At 39.9% G+C, this 18,163-nt stretch overlaps 3 protein-coding genes across 5 annotated transcripts in view; all 3 read right to left on the reverse strand.

Moving 5' to 3' along the window:
- Positions 1-691: 691 nt before the first annotated feature.
- srgn (serglycin) lies at positions 692-6,231 on the reverse strand. Its single transcript, XM_019895843.1, has 4 exons — positions 6,081-6,231; positions 4,458-4,602; positions 1,299-1,474; positions 692-1,228 (listed from the first exon to the last, which is right to left on the reverse strand). The coding sequence occupies exons 1-4, from the start codon at positions 6,133-6,135 to the stop codon at positions 1,119-1,121; spliced, it is 486 nt and encodes a 161-aa protein (XP_019751402.1). The 5' UTR covers positions 6,136-6,231; the 3' UTR covers positions 692-1,118.
- Positions 6,232-7,760: 1,529 nt separating this feature from the next.
- On the reverse strand, positions 7,761-14,772 carry kifbp (kinesin family binding protein). 2 transcript variants are annotated; one of them, XM_019895835.1, is made up of 13 exons: positions 14,268-14,772; positions 13,762-13,860; positions 13,618-13,697; positions 13,477-13,535; positions 13,177-13,292; positions 12,927-13,020; positions 12,177-12,289; positions 11,903-12,052; positions 11,604-11,678; positions 11,129-11,291; positions 10,867-11,041; positions 9,335-9,520; positions 7,761-8,915 (listed from the first exon to the last, which is right to left on the reverse strand). In XM_019895835.1, exons 1-13 carry the CDS (start codon positions 14,721-14,723, stop codon positions 8,777-8,779), a joined length of 1,905 nt encoding a protein of 634 aa, XP_019751394.1. In that variant the 5' UTR covers positions 14,724-14,772; the 3' UTR covers positions 7,761-8,776. The 2 variants fall into 2 exon arrangements, with proteins under 2 accessions (XP_019751394.1, XP_019751393.1); XM_019895834.1 differs by having other exon boundaries at positions 13,177-13,301; positions 14,268-14,771.
- A 447-nt stretch (positions 14,773-15,219) lies between these two features.
- The window catches only part of mpc1 (mitochondrial pyruvate carrier 1), a 4,313-nt gene continuing 1,369 nt past the window's right edge, over positions 15,220-18,163 (reverse strand). The window contains exons 2-5 of one of the 2 annotated variants that reach the window (XM_019895844.1): positions 17,531-17,534; positions 17,197-17,293; positions 16,155-16,287; positions 15,220-15,955 (exon numbers count right to left, since the gene is read on the reverse strand). In XM_019895844.1, the coding sequence (XP_019751403.1) occupies positions 15,934-15,955; positions 16,155-16,287; positions 17,197-17,293; positions 17,531-17,534 (256 nt within the window). In that variant the 3' untranslated portion in view covers positions 15,220-15,933. The remainder of the gene's footprint in view (positions 15,956-16,154; positions 16,288-17,196; positions 17,294-17,530; positions 17,535-18,163) is intronic. The other variant, XM_019895845.1, reaches the window with a different exon arrangement.

Genomic DNA, 18,163 nt, shown 5'->3' on the forward strand with positions numbered 1-18,163 from the left:
ACAGACGCACATATGTGTTTTATATTTATTATTCTAGACATATTGAGCTACTAATGAATGCTCATCTGAGGCAACTTTGAATATCATTGTTTTATTGTACTGAAGTTCCTCATTTGGGTAAGATAGAGTGAGATTTTAGCATAAAATTAGGAAATACATGAAATATAGCCACATAGCATTTATGATAATAGCATGTTTACATTAATTTTGTTTTGAAAATAATTACATAGTTCCAAAAATAATTTAAGTAACAGGATTATGCTGAGTTTTTATTGTATTTTTGAATGCGTAGACAAAGAGGTGAACTTTCCTTTGGTCTTCCCATGGCCTGTAGAGGATCGGAATGATGCAGCTTTCTGCGGACTGTGACATGCAGAATATTGGACGTTTTTCAGAGGGTTTAATATTGTCACCTTCTTAAAATAATGCCCTAGATCATATTTTGGCACAATGATGTTGTCTATCTCTGCTAAAATCAGATACATCCTTGTTGATTAAACAAATCATTCAGTCTACCTCTGAAAATATTAATGAATGTAATATGGTGTTTGGTTAATTTTTTTCATGTTTTCGAGGAAAAAAAATGGGGGAAATTTTTCATTTTTTGCTTTATGCCTTATGAAGATATATAAGCAATATTGAAAATGTATAGATAATATAGTGGGGGAGGGGAAAGAGATGTGACTCCCAATGATACAAACTCTTGTTTGGATTTAATCTTGCTTTAAAACACAGATGCACAAAATACATACTTTGAATATTACTCACCTCCCATCATTTCCTGGGGGGATTTGTTGTGTTGGGCAAGAGTCTCATGTTAAGTCTTGCGCACCAATCCTTTCTGGGTGTCAATGTAAAAGTGACTCAAGCCTTAAAGGAGATTGCAGTGTGGGACTGGAACTAGTATGTTACAGGTCGAATAAGCTCACGAAAAATGTTAACTTCAACATTATATTCCATTTTATATATAGATCTTTTTTTTTTCTTTCTTCCCCCCCCCCCCCATAAAGCACAGCTGTAGCCAGGAGCAGCGTCAATAAAATTGTGGTCGCCAGGTGGTAATGCAGTAGATTTTTAGTTTGTGGTAACAGTGTGGAAAGAAGAGCAGCTTGTCAACTCTACAACTGCAGGAAGTGGTCCTCCTGCATCTCCCTCTCAGCTCCTTTGTCTTGGTTCCGCCAAGAACTGTCAAGGAATTTTCTGAAGGCCTCTGAGTTTATTCGTCCAGCTAGAAGTAGACAGGTCAGAAATCAGCTGTATTCAAATACACAGATGGAGAAGATGCACTTGAAACTCACCATATTGGCCTGTCAAGGACTCGCCGGAGCCCATCTCCTGTTCGGTATTCGTGTCAAACGAAGAGTCCATCCAGAATGAACCAGCAGAACCCTCATAACCGGAACCATCCTCAGGCTGTACATCCTCGGACTCGCTCATACTTCCTGAACCTTCTTCCTCCACTGGCTGGGCATCACTGGGACCATCAACAATGACAGTCAAATATCAGACATAAGAGATGTTTATGGTCTTTTTAGTGTGCTTGATTAACTATGCGGAAGTAACAATAATTGAATTGGGATTCTCAGCCATCATTTGTCATCATGACAATCAGGTGTATATCACACATAGCAGATGCATGAACACAATGTTTTGGAAACATAAACTAAAATCCTAACCCTAATAATGAAAGTAAAATTGATTTGTTTTAGAATTTAAGCCTCAAAATATCCCCCCAGCGATTGACTGGTTAGCACATCTGCCTCACAGTACAGAAGTCACCGGTTCGATTGCGGGCTTCGGCATTCCTGTGTGGAGTTTGCATGTTCTCCTCATGCCTGCGTGGGTTTTCTACGGGTACTCCACATTCCTCCCACCTTCCAAAAACATGCACGACAGGTTAATGGAACACTCTAGTCTAAATTGTGTGATTGTCAGTCTGAATGGGTTGTTTGTCAATGTGTGCCCTACGATTAGCTGGCAAGTAGTTCAGGGTGTATCCCGCCTAGCTGGGATAGACTCCAGCACGCCCGTGACCCTTGTGATGATAAGCGGTTCAGATAATGGATGGATGGATGGATAGTTCTCAGTGTCTCACATATACTCAATGGAAGAAACATTCGGTACATCTGCACAATATAATGCAATCCAATACAAGAGCCGTGTGCATTCAGCATTGTATTCAAGATCATTCTGTTTCATTATGAAATCTGATAATTGTTTATTTTTGTAGTTGCATCATAATGGAGCATGTTTCGATTATTTCGGTAACGCTCCAAGACGTAAGCAAGTAAAAGTACAATATAAGTTCAACATAATATATTTTTCCTCGGTTGGGATAAACAATAGATGCAGGGGATGCAAATATCTCATATGATAGATTGTTGAACCTTGGAAGAGCTCTGTTTTCCTTGTTCTAGTTGTTTTCAAGTCAACTATTTATTCAGTAAGTGGTTATAATTGCTATTCATAATTCCTCACGCATGAGACTTTTAACTGCCACTCCGTTGATCTACTCTCTTGTTCTGTACTAGCTGTTTCCACTTTAATCAAACTTCATTTGCTTGAATGTGCCACACTCACTCACACTTAACAATAGACCAGAATTGGCAGCCCACCGTACGTCACAATCCACTTCCTGCCAACACTTCCCTTTGACTTCCTGTTCAAGGCGAGCTGACAAACGTGAGCTCTGCTGCTTTGTGTTGAGAAAAAGGCCCCATCATACGGGGGCGCCGGATGAGAAATAGGACATTCCATTGAAATCTATTGAAACCTCGATAAGACACGTCACCATCTTCACCCAGTAGCTGACGTCTAAATAGACCTTGTAGGCCCACAATTGGAAAATATATTTTCCATGACAGTTTTGGGAATGTTCGCTTTTCACTGATTTCAACCCAAAAGCAGCTACATTGTAGATAAAATAAGATTTGATGTATTCATTCATGTCATCGTTTCCTTTGAGGTGATAAACTGATTCTATCTGTGTCATTTCAGAAGAACCCAAAGAGGAAATGAGAGAAACAAGAACACAGACCCAATAAACACACACACACACACACACACACACACACACACACACACACACACACACACACACGCACACACACACACACACACACACACTGAAACCTCAGGCTATTGCACAAATGCACTATGAAACACCGTGAACCGGTTGCCAGCCAATCAAAGGTATTATTATTATTATTATTATTATTATTATTATTATGATTATGATTATTATTAATCATAATCATCATCATCATCATCATAATAAAACGTTACTTTTAGAAATCTGTGCTTCAAATGGCATGAACAGTGATGCCTTGAGATAAGAGTTGGATTTGTTCCATGACCACCCTCATAACGCAAAGCACTCATATAAAATCATCTTTCCCCATTCTAATAAACGGAAATTTAAAACAAAATATGTGTTTTGTATTCTTTAATTGTAAATATTGAACCAAACAATACTACAGTACTTTATAAAAGATTTAAAAAATGTAAAAATATCATCAGAATGAAAGGAATTACATGCTCTATGATTAATTCAGCGTCAACCTCACAGTGCAAACGGGCAGGGCTCAATTCCAGCTGCGGCCTCCCTGCGTGGAGTTAGCATGTTCTCCCCAGGCCTGCGTGGAGTTTCTCCGGGTACTCCGGTTTCCTCCCACATTCCAAAAACATGCATGGCTGGCTGATTGAACACTCAAAATTGTCCCTAGGCCCTCGGTGTGAGTGTGAGCACAGATGGTCGTTCATCTCTGTGTGCCCTGCGATAGGCTGGCAACCGGTTCAGGGTGTCCCCCGCCTACTGCCTGAAGACGGCGGGGATAGGCTCCAGCACCCCCCGCGACCCTTGTGAGGATAAAGCGGATTGGAAAATCGATGGATGGATGGATGGATGAATAATTCATTGCGATTCCTTCTAGGGTGTGCAACTTGGCCACTGGGGGGGGCAATATAAGACAGTCATGACCCAAACAAAGAAGACTTTCACAACTACTTAAGTGACTCAGTAAACTGCAGTGTTAGTTTTCACAGAGGTTGCATAATATGCTTCCAAGAAGTTATAGTGTATTGTGTGTCTACATGTTTTGATGTCCAATTTGTATTCAGAACTCTGTTGCTTAAAAGGTTATGACTACTGATGCTTGTCATTATGGCGTTTTACATTGTGTAAACATTAACCTAGGATTAAGCTAGCGCAACTCTGCATGTGTCTAAGATGTGCACTCACCGGACCCTCTACTATAAGTGCACATGTACAATCTAATGAGATCCAACACAAGCTGTCTCATGTGTATGGCCTCGATAAGCCTGTATGCACTGCCTACAACAACCGCAATGATTCCTTCTGCAATGATGCAGATTTTTTTTTTTCCACTCTCATGTAGATTAACAAAATATTAGAAAAGTCTCACCACGATGAAGTGCAGTTCTATGAAAATACTTACAGGTATGGTGCACTGGAAGGAGGAGGCAGTTTGGTCGGCAGGTCTGGACTCCACTCCATCTGTGGACTTTGTTGAGTCACGCAGTTGGCACGGTTGCCCTCAGGCCGACACTTGACAAATTTGTACACGGCAGTTCTGGGAGCTCCTAAAAATGTATATATATTTTTTTATTCACTTATTTAATGCAACAGGTGGAGTTTTTCAGATTACATCACTCTGCAACAGGAAGTCATGGCGACATGGTGTTTTCTCAACATTGGAGCTTGTCTTGCATGTACAATAAGAATTGAGCAAATGAGCCAGTTTATTTATTCAGGAAAATAAGCATCACAATCATGTCAAAACTGTGAGATTACCTCACTTTCGGACCGTATTCTCTGGAAAATGTGGGTGTTGGTGTTTCAAGGAATGTCTTTTGTTCATGACAACTGAGAGTTGAAATGAAAAACATAACATGATGTCATGATCATGTATAACCTGAGGGTTCAATGTCACATGTCGGGCTATGTAAAAAAAATGACCCACAATGAAGCAGGAAAGCGTTTTATCTTTTTAGTGCAGGCCTTCACAAACATTCAGCTTAGCAAAGCTTAGTAAATGTACACGATAGTTCCAGTTCCATATTATAAAAGTAATAATAAAGAAGACAACAGACATGAATTACAATAAACATGAATCAAAAAGTGTAAAGTGACTGAATGAAATGATATGGGAACTATTTTGTGTTTGGCATGACAAGGCAACACTAACCTGACAAAAACACTCACACCACAGGTAGCCTACTGTACAAACTTTTTAGATTGCCATTTATTCATTGATTTATGTTTTATAGAGTTAACTATATAAATAACTAAGCACAAATACAAAAACATTAATATATGAAAAGGATTTTGCGAGCTGTCTTTAAAAAAAGCGATCTGATGAATATACAATGTCACTGTATAAATTGCGGAATATGAATTTCTGTACATCGGGAAAATAATACATCTGTCAAATCATTTTCGTCTGTCTGAAAAAGAACTTTCACTTCAAAAAGTTTTATTTGACCTTTTCAAAACATCCTCCGTATTCAAAAATATGCCCCCCCGCCCCCTGTATCAAGGGACAATCAAATTCAGAGATCATCAAGATTATTTTGGAATGGTTTTTTTTTGGTTTGTTTCTTGTAAAAGCCCAATCCACTTTTCTTCTATCCCATTTTTTTTAATGTTTACACTCTCAAAAAGCACATTTCTCTACTTCCAGGGCTACAATGGCTGTTTACCGGAACACTGCATTTTTTTTTTTTTTTTGTAACACAGATTCAAATTATCTAATTGCATACGTTTCTGTATTGTGCCTTTATAGACAGAAATTGACTACAATTGTACTCTTCAAAGCAAAAAACAAAAAAAGGGGCATTCGTGTTCACTATTAAACTTAAAACAAAAAACTATTTTTGGGTGTGTGTGTGTGTGTGTGTGTGTGTGTGTGTGAGTGACAATTGCTCATGTTAACATGCCAACGACAGATGCTCACAAGAGGACCCTGACCTCTAACAGCAAACTGCCAATCAATTTAAATCTTCCGACAAAAATAAAAGCCGCCACTGTCCTATCAATATCAGGAGAAATTCCAAATTACCTTCTGCGTGCAAGGCGATGAGGCAGCAGGCCGCGATGAAGATTGTCCAAGCCATTCTGTTTCAGGCCACACCAATAAAAGAGAACAAAAACACTTATTTCCACCCCTGACGACGGAGTTCAAATGCCTGACACACGCACACTCACATACACAGATACACACACGCCCTAGACTGAGTTCAGCCCTCCGACTGCGTCATGGTTTCCTGAAGTATTCTTGTGTTAAAAAAAAAGAGCCCCCTGAGGATCCTCAGTGGAAACTTTTACTTTCTCAAATCAAGAAAAGCTCATCTTTATCTCACCGCATGAACGGAAATACCACAAGACAGAATTTGGCTAACTAGTTTCAATTACGGCTTAAGTGGACTGATTGTGGCAATGCTGGGAAGGAGGAGGAAGAGGAGATCAAGAATATGCACTGAATATGTTGACATGTTCGACAAGCGCAAAACAAACACAACACACACACACACACACACACACACCCACACACACACACACAAAAAAAATCACGAATGCTTCCCTTTTATCCTGAGATTCTTTCACACACGTATGCTTTGACAATCACTGTTCTTGGGTGTTCTAAAAAAATGCATTAACTCAACAGAGACAGGCAAAATGGATGATTCTTTTCCCCTCCTGTCCACCTGTCCATACATCTTACCTTTCGTCAGTCAGTCAAGCACGTGGTCTCATCTGACACATCAACACCAAGTTACAGGAAGTGCAAACATCAATCTTCTTCAGGAAATGACACCTGATCTCTTATCAGTCACACACATTTACTCATATCACAGCTTTACGGGGACTAAACGGCCACCCATATAACGGAGGAATTAACCGCTGATATGTTAAGCATGAACCCCAAATGGCTTTCCTCTTAACGCTCAGTGTTAATTGGAAAGTGACACATTTCTGAGAGCCATTGAAACAAATAGACATTCAGAGCATTACAGCACTTGCAGCTGATGCTATCTTCCTTCATAATACTCAAGAAGTTTAAAAATACCTATCCGTTGCCTCACAGGCGGATGTAATAGTTATGTTTTTGTCACCGTTTGAAAGCCTTTACTCCCACTCGCTCGTCATTTTATGTGACAGGTTGAGTCTTTTTTTCCCCACATCAACATGAAAACATCGCAAGGACACTTTAACCAGTCTGGTGTTCCTCAGAAGTCTTTTACTTGTATTTAATTTAGTTGAATTTATATGGTTGATAAATGTTGAATAGGTGGCCATTTTATAACCAATGTCATCAATACAAAAATCACGATTTCTCAACTTCATCTTAAAGAGGAAGCACTACGAATTCCGTCATAGGCCTTGTGGTCAGATCAGTCCTGTTCATGCGTCTTGACTCTTTTGCAATCTATTCCGCTGACAACCAAGAAACTATATACAGCATAGTGGCCTGAAAGCTGAAGCATGGCAAAATGAAATTTGGAAAATCTCAGTTAAAGAGAGTCGACGACGATGTGGTGGTTAACTCGCCTAACTTCAGTTCAGGCAAGATGAGTTCACCACTCAGTGTACATGGAAGTTTCTGTCTCTACATGTACAAAGAGTTGTTATTCGGCTCAAGTCAGCTGGGAGAGGGTCCATCTCCCCAGCAACCCTGAATAGGTTAAGCGGTACAGAAAATGGAGGGGTTCATAAGATCTCCATCAGAAAACACCCGTGATTCGTGTATGTATTATTTATTATCATTGCACACATTATGTACATCAACATGATACTATTAGATGGGGGTAGGGGGGGAGACACATCATGAAGTCTGAAAACGCAAAATGTAGGAAGGCTTTCAACTATTTTACATCGCTCCGAGCATCACATAAGTAGAGAACACCGGTGTAGAGTGTTTGACCCTCAAAGTCGTTCATCAAAAAGCAGAGAAAGTGTAAGAGAAGGGCACATCAAGTCATTGATCGTGACTAAGGTCTGACTTTTTTTTTTTCGCACAACGCTGATTGCGATAGTTTGCAGAAAAAATATGAACCAATTAATCCGTCGATTCGTTTAATGCTTTGTAGTCAAAAATTCCTCTCTGTTATAAAGTGAAATAAATACTAAAGGACAGCATATTGCAAACCAGTCAACTATTCTGCCTGCAATTTGTTGTTCAAAGTGGCCCAAAAAAACGATTTTATTGATTATTTTTAACTGATGAATTTACCTTTTGATTATGGCTGTTTTATGAGAAATTAAAACAAAACTGCATGATTATTTTGAAAAAGGTAAATATTGATTCAAAAAAGGCCGACTGATTAATTGGTCTAGTTTTTTTCCCCTCAATCATGATGACAAAAGAAGACTTAAATAAATCCAGTTATATACATGAAGTTGTTATGGTGTGACTTTCGACTAGTGTTATTTGTAAAGGTTAGGCTATAGTTTATGTTAAAAGGAGACATGTATTTTCATCATTTCAAACAGCTCCCACGCTTGCCATGCTGGAATTGGCTCATTTTAAGATCGGATTTCTCATGCAGTGTGCCAGGCCTCATCCCGTCACCGCATAATGCGTGGCCAATGGCAAGCCACAACAAATAATGTCCCCCTTTAATTGTACATGTGTGCAAGGTTATAGTGAAGGAAACATTTACTCTTTGCATGTGATCATTCACTGGACTGCACATTCCATGCACACACGGCACAAACGATGAATGATAAATTTCTTTGCTGTTTTTTGTCCGTAATTCAGTTGTTAGCAGCCATCCTCGCTTTGAGGCGGTTGATTTTAAGAGGAAGGAGGCCGACCATCTCCTTACTGAGTTCCAGCTCCGACTCCACGACGGCGGCGGCTTCAGGGTGGGCTTCGCAGTACTGAACGACGTATCTGGAAGACAAGCACATTGCAGCCCAGGATAATTATCTGGAATTTAGGGATGATTACTTGTCTATATGTCACTCACTGGAGAAGGCATGGCTCGCACAATCTCAAGAGAGCCAACACACGCGGCAAAGATCAAAATATAACAATGCTTAGTTTTGAGGAGCTTTTCAGTTGTTTTTCAAACACTAGGTGCCAACTTCTCCACTTGGTAGAGCAAATACAATTAAAAATACAACTTCCCTAAATATATTTATAATCATTTCACTAAAAGTTGGCATTCATGAGAAAACACCAAAATTACACATTGTGGTCAACGATGACAATTTCGAATTATCTTTGTAGAAGCAAAGATTTGACTGCAGCTTCCTTAGTGGCTGGCTTTGGATCAAATAAAGTGTGCGACAAAATGCATATTGACATACTTGTAGTTTTCCAGTGAGTTGTTAAGGTTGTCCAGCTGAGTAAGCGGGAGAGAGCAAATCAGGCGGCTGTGCAGTCGGGCCACTCGGAAGCGCGCCACTAGTGCCGGTCTGAGCACCTCCTTCTCCAGGTGCTCAGGAAATTTCCCTTCTGGAGAGCGCAGAGAATCCAGGAACATCTGGAAGTACCTGGAGAGAGTAGGCTTCAAAGTCACTGAGTGCACTTAAATATCATTTAAAATTATCCTAAAATAAATGGCCAACAGATGATTTGATTTACATACACAATGTAGAGAAGACTTTCCGGAAACTGCGCTAACAACCAAGGCTACATTTTAACTTTAAATTCTGTTATAATGCTGGACCATACACATACAAGCTGAGGATGTGGAAAAGGTTGTGCCCAAATGGCCGGACATGGAGTGGAGACAACACCCATCGGGATTGGAAGAACGGTAAATTATATAGACTGCGGTTATTAGCCTCGCATTATTGTTTGCAATTTGAAGCTGTGCCGTGCACGATGGGATTACCAACTTGGTCCATGTATTCCCGCTAGTTTAGAGTGGGTTGGTGTTCTACATTGTCATTGCGAAGGTAGTTCTGTTCCGTTGTCGGTCACTCGGCACATTATATTGGCAGCATTGTGAGTTGCAAACCATTACAGAGGATACCATCCAAGCACTCATATAGTTTGAATGTTTTCGTACAACATTACATCCATGTATACGTATAATACTTGGAATCAAATGTCTTAATAAACAACAGCCAGGGTGATTCATTGATCATCACACCTACCTTTTTTGCCAATCCAGCTGAGAAAACAGGTCTTCTAAGTGCTCGTAACAAAGAATGCTCGACGATACCGCCGTGAAATTCATTCGCTTTGCAAGAACGAAACTGTATCCTTCCAATTTTCTGGTCCATTTACGTGCCCCGATTCTTTTCCTTTTGGCCACTCAAACAACTGTTTGACTGAAATATATATAACGAAAGTATGCTTGAAATTTTTGTAGCCCTAAGTATTACTCAAAAGATTGTTGGCAAAGTTTACTTCACACTTGACCTTTCAAGCCAGACTTAGTCAAGATATAACAGCAAAACCTGAGGATGGGGACCCCAGGTGGAGAAAAATAATACCTGCACCTCACATGCACATGTTAACTGTGTTTAGTAAAAAAAAAAAAAAAAAATTTTTTTTTAATCCAATTAATGGGGAAATCTGTAGAATGATATTGAAAGATGTGTGTGTGTGTGGGGGGGGGGGGAAGGTCTTCCACCAAATGTATAATGTTGCATTTCTACATTTTATACAATTTTTTTTTAGTCAATAGTTTAGGAAAAGTTCAACAGAAAAAAAACATGAAAGGTTGAATTCTTGACTAGCAAACCACTAACAGATTGGGTTGACCTGTATTTGGAAAGCAGGCGTGGGGAACTTACTGCCCGTGGACCATATAAATTTAGAGTAAGGCCTTTGGCAGACTTCATAAAACTGTAAACTGTAAACCCGCTATAGCTGAATGCACACTTACTTGGTGGAGGCAGAGCAGAGGCTGTTGAACTTCTTTATAGTGTGGCTATCGAGAGATTGTGTGTCAGCCTGTCTGTTGGCCAGAGTCAGTTTGAGGTCCATCATTTCATTGTAGGTCTCAGCCAGCTCAAACATCAACTGTCTGCGGATCATGAGGTAGTACTGGGCATGCAGTTCTATGGAGAGGCAGGCATGTGCATTAATATAAGAGAGTGAAAAAACTGGCCCAAAAAAAGCACAGCAAATGCGAGTGACAAGAGTACCAAGGCAGATGGTCTCCAGCATGTCAACACGCCGTTTGTGCATCTTGCAGCGTCGCTCGACGTCCTCTTCAAAAAAGGCCAGAGACCTGAAGAGAGAGCTGTGATCCTGCAGGATTTCAACGTGATCCGTTACATAACCGTCCATCTGGAAGTACTCCTTAGCCTGCGAGGCGGCACAAAGACACGCAGGAAAAAAAAAAAAAAAAAAAAGAATGCAGTGATTATGATTTTGCACTGCTTCCAATATTTTCTACACATATTTGACAGCGATTTGGCAAATCCTCAAATAAAAAATAAATAAATTGAAAAAAGTTGGCCAAACAGTGAGTATCTTGAAAAAGTCGGGTCACTTGCAAATCAAGGCGCCACTGTACTCTACAACACATTTCATTCCATTCTGACTCCTATTTTTAATTAGTCTATCTAACCCAATAGATGAGTGGTGTGTTGCGAGTGCCTGATGATCTTGCAGTACCTGTGTGACATAGTTCTGTCCCACCAGAAATACATTCCTGGCCTCGGTGAAGTCCAGCGGCAGCAAGCAGCTCACCTGGAAATCCGAAATGGGATAACATGATGATGTGCCAACATTTTATTGATCTTAATGAATTGAACTTAATTACATTAAGAAGGTGAATTAGTCTGCTTATTTTGACACAACATGTGACAAAAATACAAAAAAAGTAGAAACATATTATGATAGAATATTACCAAAAACATCTGGTATGACCTGTGACGCTAATAAATGTAACAAGCGAAGATATGCACACTGACCGTCTCCTCCAAGCTCGCAATCGAGTCAAAAGTGTCTTCAGAGCCAAACAACAGAGCACTCTTCCTGCCCTTCTCTTCTTCCTCCACCTCAAGCATCCTCTTCCTCTTCAACTCCTCCTGAAGATCAGTATCCAGCTCCCCAATGTTGTCCTGCTCACACGGAAGAGCAACCACAAACAAAGTAATGGATGAGTACGCTGCAGAAACAATCGTCGCGGTTTAAGTTGCACCACAGGAGCCTTATCCCTGGACTTGTGAAACACCAAGACGGCACCTCGAGCACTTTCTTGGCATCCTCAAGGAGGATGAGACAGTATTTGATCCAGCATCTTGCTATCTCGGCTCTCTTCTGCCTGAGCTGATCCCGACGCTCGCTCTCTATCTCACCTGGAAGAGGGGGAAGAAACTTTTAGATCAATGTATTGGTTTTTGAATTTGAAACGTACAATTGAAAATGTTGATCATAAGTTACAGTCTTTGAGTTCAAACAGATTGGTTCATAGATGAACAGATGTCATTCATAGGTGACGTAAAAAATGTGTACGGATAATGTTTAATAATGACATTTATTTCATTTAATATCTTTGAATTGTATTATGTCAGGGGTGTCCAACCTTTTTTGACCCAATTATCTACTTTTTAACCAGTCAACCTCCTACTATACTATATAATGTAACAAACTGCTAAATGACGGCAACTAATAAAATAGATAATTTTACATTATTAGGAAAATACAATTGTTCTCTTCGTGTCCCCAGTCGGGTTGCTGAATTGTCTAACGAGGGTGGACAAACAGCCTATTCCTTCATGGACCTCCAGCTGGATATCAAGGACATTGAATAAATCCTAAACAGTCTTTCCATGATAGTGGGTGGGGTCGTACACCTACTTTACCATATCCAATGCCTACGTGACTGTTTATACTTTCAGTGACTCAGAACCAAATAAGCTTGTGTGCCACTAATATGCTCTGCCCTGAGAAGGAAATGTGAGCGTTTTGGACAAAATAAACACAAACACTCACTCTCTTGTGCGGCAGCCTCAGAGGGAACTTCTCCTGCTAAACCAGATATGACGGTGGCTGCTGAGAGACAGTGTCTACCCTCCATGTATCGCCCCTGAGGAAATACCACGCACAAACCTTGTGACTCGCACCGACAAGCTGACAACTGTATGCGCACTGCAAATCACACGACACATGTGACACAAAGCAGTCAAGCAAATGGGATCTTAGAACCATCGAAACAAAAAATTTACACCCACCCGGTCCTTACCTTTGTGATATAATACTGTGACAGCGTAGCGGCATTGAGAGCCCACTCTATGGGATTGAACTGACCTAACTGCAGCTGTCTCTGCAGGGTGCTGTGGCAATAGGTGGCAGCTCGCTCTGTTTGACCTGGCAAGACACTTGTGCTGTTACTTTCCACAACACAAAATGTCACCCTAATACAATATAAGGCATTCTGATATATGTGATGATTGTCAGTTTTAGAATACTTTTGAATATCAACTTAGAACAGTAATAAATTAAAAGCATTGCGTTCTTCAAAGATCAAATGAGTTAGACTCACCAAGGTTTTGATAGACTTGAGCAAGGTAATACATTGTGTGTGTGTAGGCCAGCTCGAACCTAGTAAAAGAAGAGATGAATATAAAACTGCAAGGCAATAAAGGAGCAATGGCTAATCGCTGTGCTACAAACAAAGACCTACTTTTTGTTCTTTTCCTGATGTGTCAGCAGCTTCTCATTGGTAGTGAAATACTCCACCAGATCAGTGGGAGGACTTCCATCCTGATAATGATTTTTATTTTATTTTATTTGGACAGTAGTCATGGAGGAATCACAAAAAAAGTACCTCCTTCATGTAACGCAGGTAGATTGCCTCTGCCATTTCCAGGAAACTCTGTGCCGTCTCAGTCTCCCCACGACCTGCCCAGAGGATACCCAGCTGGTTCTGAAATCACACAAACACATGCGCATAAATGAGTGGTTATCACTTCTTAATCACCGAACTCAATCATAATTCAGGGTATCAGAAAATCCTAATCCATAATATGGGAATGACATAGACTTTACTTTGGACTCTAACAACTTTCAATACAGTACTATGGTTGCTCATCTTTTTTTAGGGGGGGCTGAAATGTCAAACATTAAAAAACGTCATGAGAAGCAAATTTAAAATGTAAATGGTGAAAGAAACATTCCTAATAGTTTTGTTATATTAGCCAGCACTGATCATTCTGAAGGCCCGGGGCAGATTAGAGTGACATGACTGGAATAAAATAATACAATGTCATGGAACAAAAAAAACTGAAACATTTAACGGCCCTTAAATAGCATCTTTCCAAGGGAGCTATTTACCCGGACGTGGATGAATAACGACACGTTTTCGGTAGACACTCTGCATCTCTCCAGCAGTTTCATGCAGTTCATTAGGTGCTCTTGGCCAGCCGACAGCTCCTCTGTGTCCACATGGTTCACGCCCAGGTAATATTCCACCGCCGCGAGCCTCACTGTCCTTTGTCCGGTGGGCGAGTCGCCATCTAAGCCTCGCTCGAACATTTCCTCCAGCTGGCCGTCCACAGGCTGCTCTGTCGGCCATTGGTGGCCGCCCTGTGGCCCGCCGTCTTCATCCCCGTCACCGGCCTCGAAACTCTTCAGCGAACAGTGTATCTCCCGGAGAAGGTCTCTGGCTTTGTACTTGGAGCGATATGGGTCATTTTCTGGATCGTTTCGGGATTTGATTTCAGTGAAGTTTTGGGCGTTGATAAATTTATCGCAGATTGCCGTCCACTCGTTGCTACTGAGGAACGCCATGTTGGTTTTCTTGTTTTTGTGTGACCTGACTGAAAGCTACATTACTGACACCTACTGGTGAAAATAGGAAAGTAGCAGGAGGTATCACATTTTATATTATTTATGTAACCTTGAGCTTTTTGTGAAATTTCAGGGTGAGCCTAAAATGCACGATAACCTTCACAGGTGAACTGAATTCACCTAGTTGCCATTCGTCCAACAAGGAAAAGGGCCTACATTTCACTTCATATAAGTTTTGTTAGCACTTTTAGATCATTATTTCAATATACCTGTACATTATTCTGTTTGGTGGTGTGTGAGAATTTTTTTAAATGTAAAATACACAAGTCACAAAACATGAGGAATATTCTGCTTTGGAAAAATCCACACAAGCATTTTTAAGTGAACCTAAAAATGCACGGCAACTATTCAAACAATTTCAGAGCAGTAAATTACATAAATGAACTAAAACGTAAAAATCCACTACAATCAATATACTGAAAATCATAGAGTAAAGTAATTTCAAGTTAGTTTTATTCAGTTTACTTTACAAACCCAAATAATCAGATAATTAATGAGGGATATTTTGATTGAGTTACACCATAAAAGACTTTGAAGGACGAACAAAGTACCACACAATATACAGTTGTTCAGCAGAAACAGACGCAGGGATTAAAATGTGGATATCTACTAGCCGAATTATCACATCCTCACCATTTTAACACATTCAACTGTAACCTTTCTTAAAACGAGTAACAGTCTTTTTTGCTTTGTGTCTTCACTCTGACAAAAGTGATCCTAAAATCACCCAATGTCACACTTCGGTTGAGTTTGCAGGGAAATCTCGTCAATAAGATGTTGAAGGACGAATAAAAATTTAAATTAAGTTACATCAGAAGATTGCAATGTGGATTATACATGGAAACATCGTCAATAAGATGGTGAAGGAGCAATAAAAATTTAAATTAAGTTACAGTGGAAGATTGCAAAGTGGACTATACATTCACTCACAGTGAACAATGCAAATGCAAATATAAATTCCAGCATTGAATTTATAAAGCAAATACTCTGTTTTGTGTAGTAACATGTAGCCAACAACTTCATGTGGGTGATCAATCATTCTTAAGAGAGGGGCAGGAAACAGCCACAGCTCCTGTGATTAGATAGGTGCACACGTTCGTATGGCTCTTTTCGTCATTGCGGTTGGAACAGGGAACACTTCGCTTTGTCACTAAGATGTCTTCTTTTCCAAACTGAAATACAAAAACAGAGAGAAATCATTTTTTGATTGAAGTAACAATGATCACTCTCGAGTAAAATCGAGTAGTAGTAGCAGGTATTGATTTAATATGCTAATTAGCGTGGTTTGCCTATCAACAGCACCATTTCAAATGATATTTCAAAATATTTTGGTTACGTCAAAAAGGTTGCTTAAAAATAAACCGGGCTTACTTATACTTGATGAGGCGACCACCCTGAATCAGCTGTGCGGACTCGTTGGTCATATGGCAAGCAAACAGCAGCCAGTTGCGTGGTTGCACTTTGTAGGCGAAACGCATGAAGAGCAGCGAGTAACAACACAGAGCTGAGAAGAGAAGGAAGCACACAAGCACAAATAAAAAGAGGGTTGATTGCAGTCTCATTGAAGTTACTGAATTCATAAAATGAAAAATCCACACAAGCAAATGACAATGACATTTTTCAAAACATTTGCTCTTTGAGATTTTCTTTCTTTCTGAGAATTCTTCAGATACCCAACAAGCTATCAAACATTTTCCCCCCAGCATTATCTTGCATCAACTTCCACAGAAACAGTATAAATAGTACTTTTGTTAATGATAATGCGAAAATAAGTGCTTATTATGTACACTTGATCCTTAATAAATCATCATTTTAAATGCTAAGCAATTTAACATCATAAAATGAGCTGTTAAACTGCAAGTGTCACCCCTCGAGCTTTCGCATGCTCGCTTCTCATGTAGAGTTGAACAGATGAGGCAAAATGACCTATTAGTATATATTTGTAGCTTGGAAGCATATACCTCAGGCCAAAGGTTTTCAACGTGTATAAATCATCGCTTTTGGAACTTTACACATTGGCACCATGTCTTGTTAAGCACGATTCATTCAGCGATTCTTCTAACGGCCCACTTATCCTGTCATATGGAACACAATCTGAAAATGATTCTGCACATGGTATCTGTTTCCGAGCAGGAATTAAAGTATCAAGTCACCTTTTTTTAACAATAGTCACTGGAGTGGTCAGAAAAGTCACTCAATTGGCAACTTTGACTGTGCTTTTTGGCGAACTAGCAACCTCTAAATTTGCAGTCATTTTGTTAATGTAAACAATGGATGTCATTGAGAATGTGCTTTGAAATCCAGACACAAACAAAAAAAAATCAATCAAAAACACTTCAATAAATAACATTACTGAATTGCCATGCCCTTTGTCCATAAATTACATACTGTACAACATGTGCATGAGTCTCACCGAAGGTCATCCTGCCACTGATGATCTCGGGGCTCTTTTTCATGTCACTAAAGGCGGCTATAGGGAGACCCCAGTTTGCTACTGGACCCCAGAAATGCTGTAAGCACACACACAAACAAAGAAAGGGAATGAAAAAATAAGCATGACACTCAAGTGATTAAAAAGCAGAACTCAAATAATAGTCATAAATTTTACTATTGCTGTTAAAGCATTGTACAAAAAATAATTTTAAACATGTTGATAACAAAACTCCATCGAATATGCAGTCATAATGAACAGATTCTGGGAAAACAATGCTCATATAGACAGTCCGATAAACATAAATGAGACTTACTGTGCTGGTGAATGTTTTTCAATATTCAGGGACGCATGGAAGAGAAAAACAAAAAGGTCATACAAATCAGAAGGTCAATAAGTAGTTAAATAAGGTTCCACAGTGTATGTGCCATTGGTTGATGTGTTACATTTCTGTATCCTACTTGCTATTTCTCCAGTGTAGGATGCCTATGTTATCTAGTCCACACATGTGGTTGTACTATAGATAGAATCACACCCCTATTTAGGGTTGAAACTGTTTGAATTCCTACTTTGAAAAAAAAATCTGTTTGTATTTCCAATTTTTCCTCTTTTCACAAACCGTTTAAGTAAACGTTTTTACCATAAAGGTTCAGTCTGTATTTGAATAAAGATGAGCAAAAAAAACACATCAAACATTCATCTACATCTGCAAGAAGTTGGACTTTGGAATTGGGGTTGGTGTGTGTGTGTGTGTGTGTGTGTGTGTGTGTGTGTGTGTGTGTGTGTGTGTGTGTGTGTGTGTGTGTGTGTGTGGGTGGGGGGGTTCACAGTTCTCTTCATCTAACAGTGCATGCTGGGTTTCCGCTGGCGGCCTTCACTTCTTTTGCAGAGCGCGCTCTCACACACACACACACACACACACACACACACACACACACACAAGGCCACA

Source organism: Hippocampus comes, unplaced genomic scaffold (assembly GCF_001891065.2).
Source record: "Hippocampus comes isolate QL1 unplaced genomic scaffold, H_comes_QL1_v1.1 scaffold80, whole genome shotgun sequence".
Lineage (NCBI taxonomy): Eukaryota > Metazoa > Chordata > Actinopteri > Syngnathiformes > Syngnathidae > Hippocampus > Hippocampus comes.

What these genes read in the sequence shown, in the direction of transcription:
- kifbp (XM_019895834.1), bottom strand. Translation starts at nt 14,723, where the DNA reads ATGGCGTTCCTCAGTAGCAACGAGTGGACGGCAATCTGCGATAAATTT. An exon ending in CACAGTATTATATCACAAAG is followed by an intron (nt 13,021 to 13,176) that starts GTAAGGACCGGG and finishes GTATTTCCTCAG; the next exon opens with GGGCGATACATGGAGGGTAG. An exon ending in TTGCGAGCTTGGAGGAGACG is followed by an intron (nt 11,679 to 11,902) that starts GTCAGTGTGCAT and finishes TCGGATTTCCAG; the next exon opens with GTGAGCTGCTTGCTGCCGCT.
- srgn (XM_019895843.1), bottom strand. Translation starts at nt 6,135, where the DNA reads ATGGCTTGGACAATCTTCATCGCGGCCTGCTGCCTCATCGCCTTGCAC. An exon ending in CATCGCCTTGCACGCAGAAG is followed by an intron (nt 4,603 to 6,080) that starts GTAATTTGGAAT and finishes ATACATTTTTAG; the next exon opens with GAGCTCCCAGAACTGCCGTG. An exon ending in CCTTCCAGTGCACCATACCT is followed by an intron (nt 1,475 to 4,457) that starts GTAAGTATTTTC and finishes TGATGGTCCCAG; the next exon opens with TGATGCCCAGCCAGTGGAGG.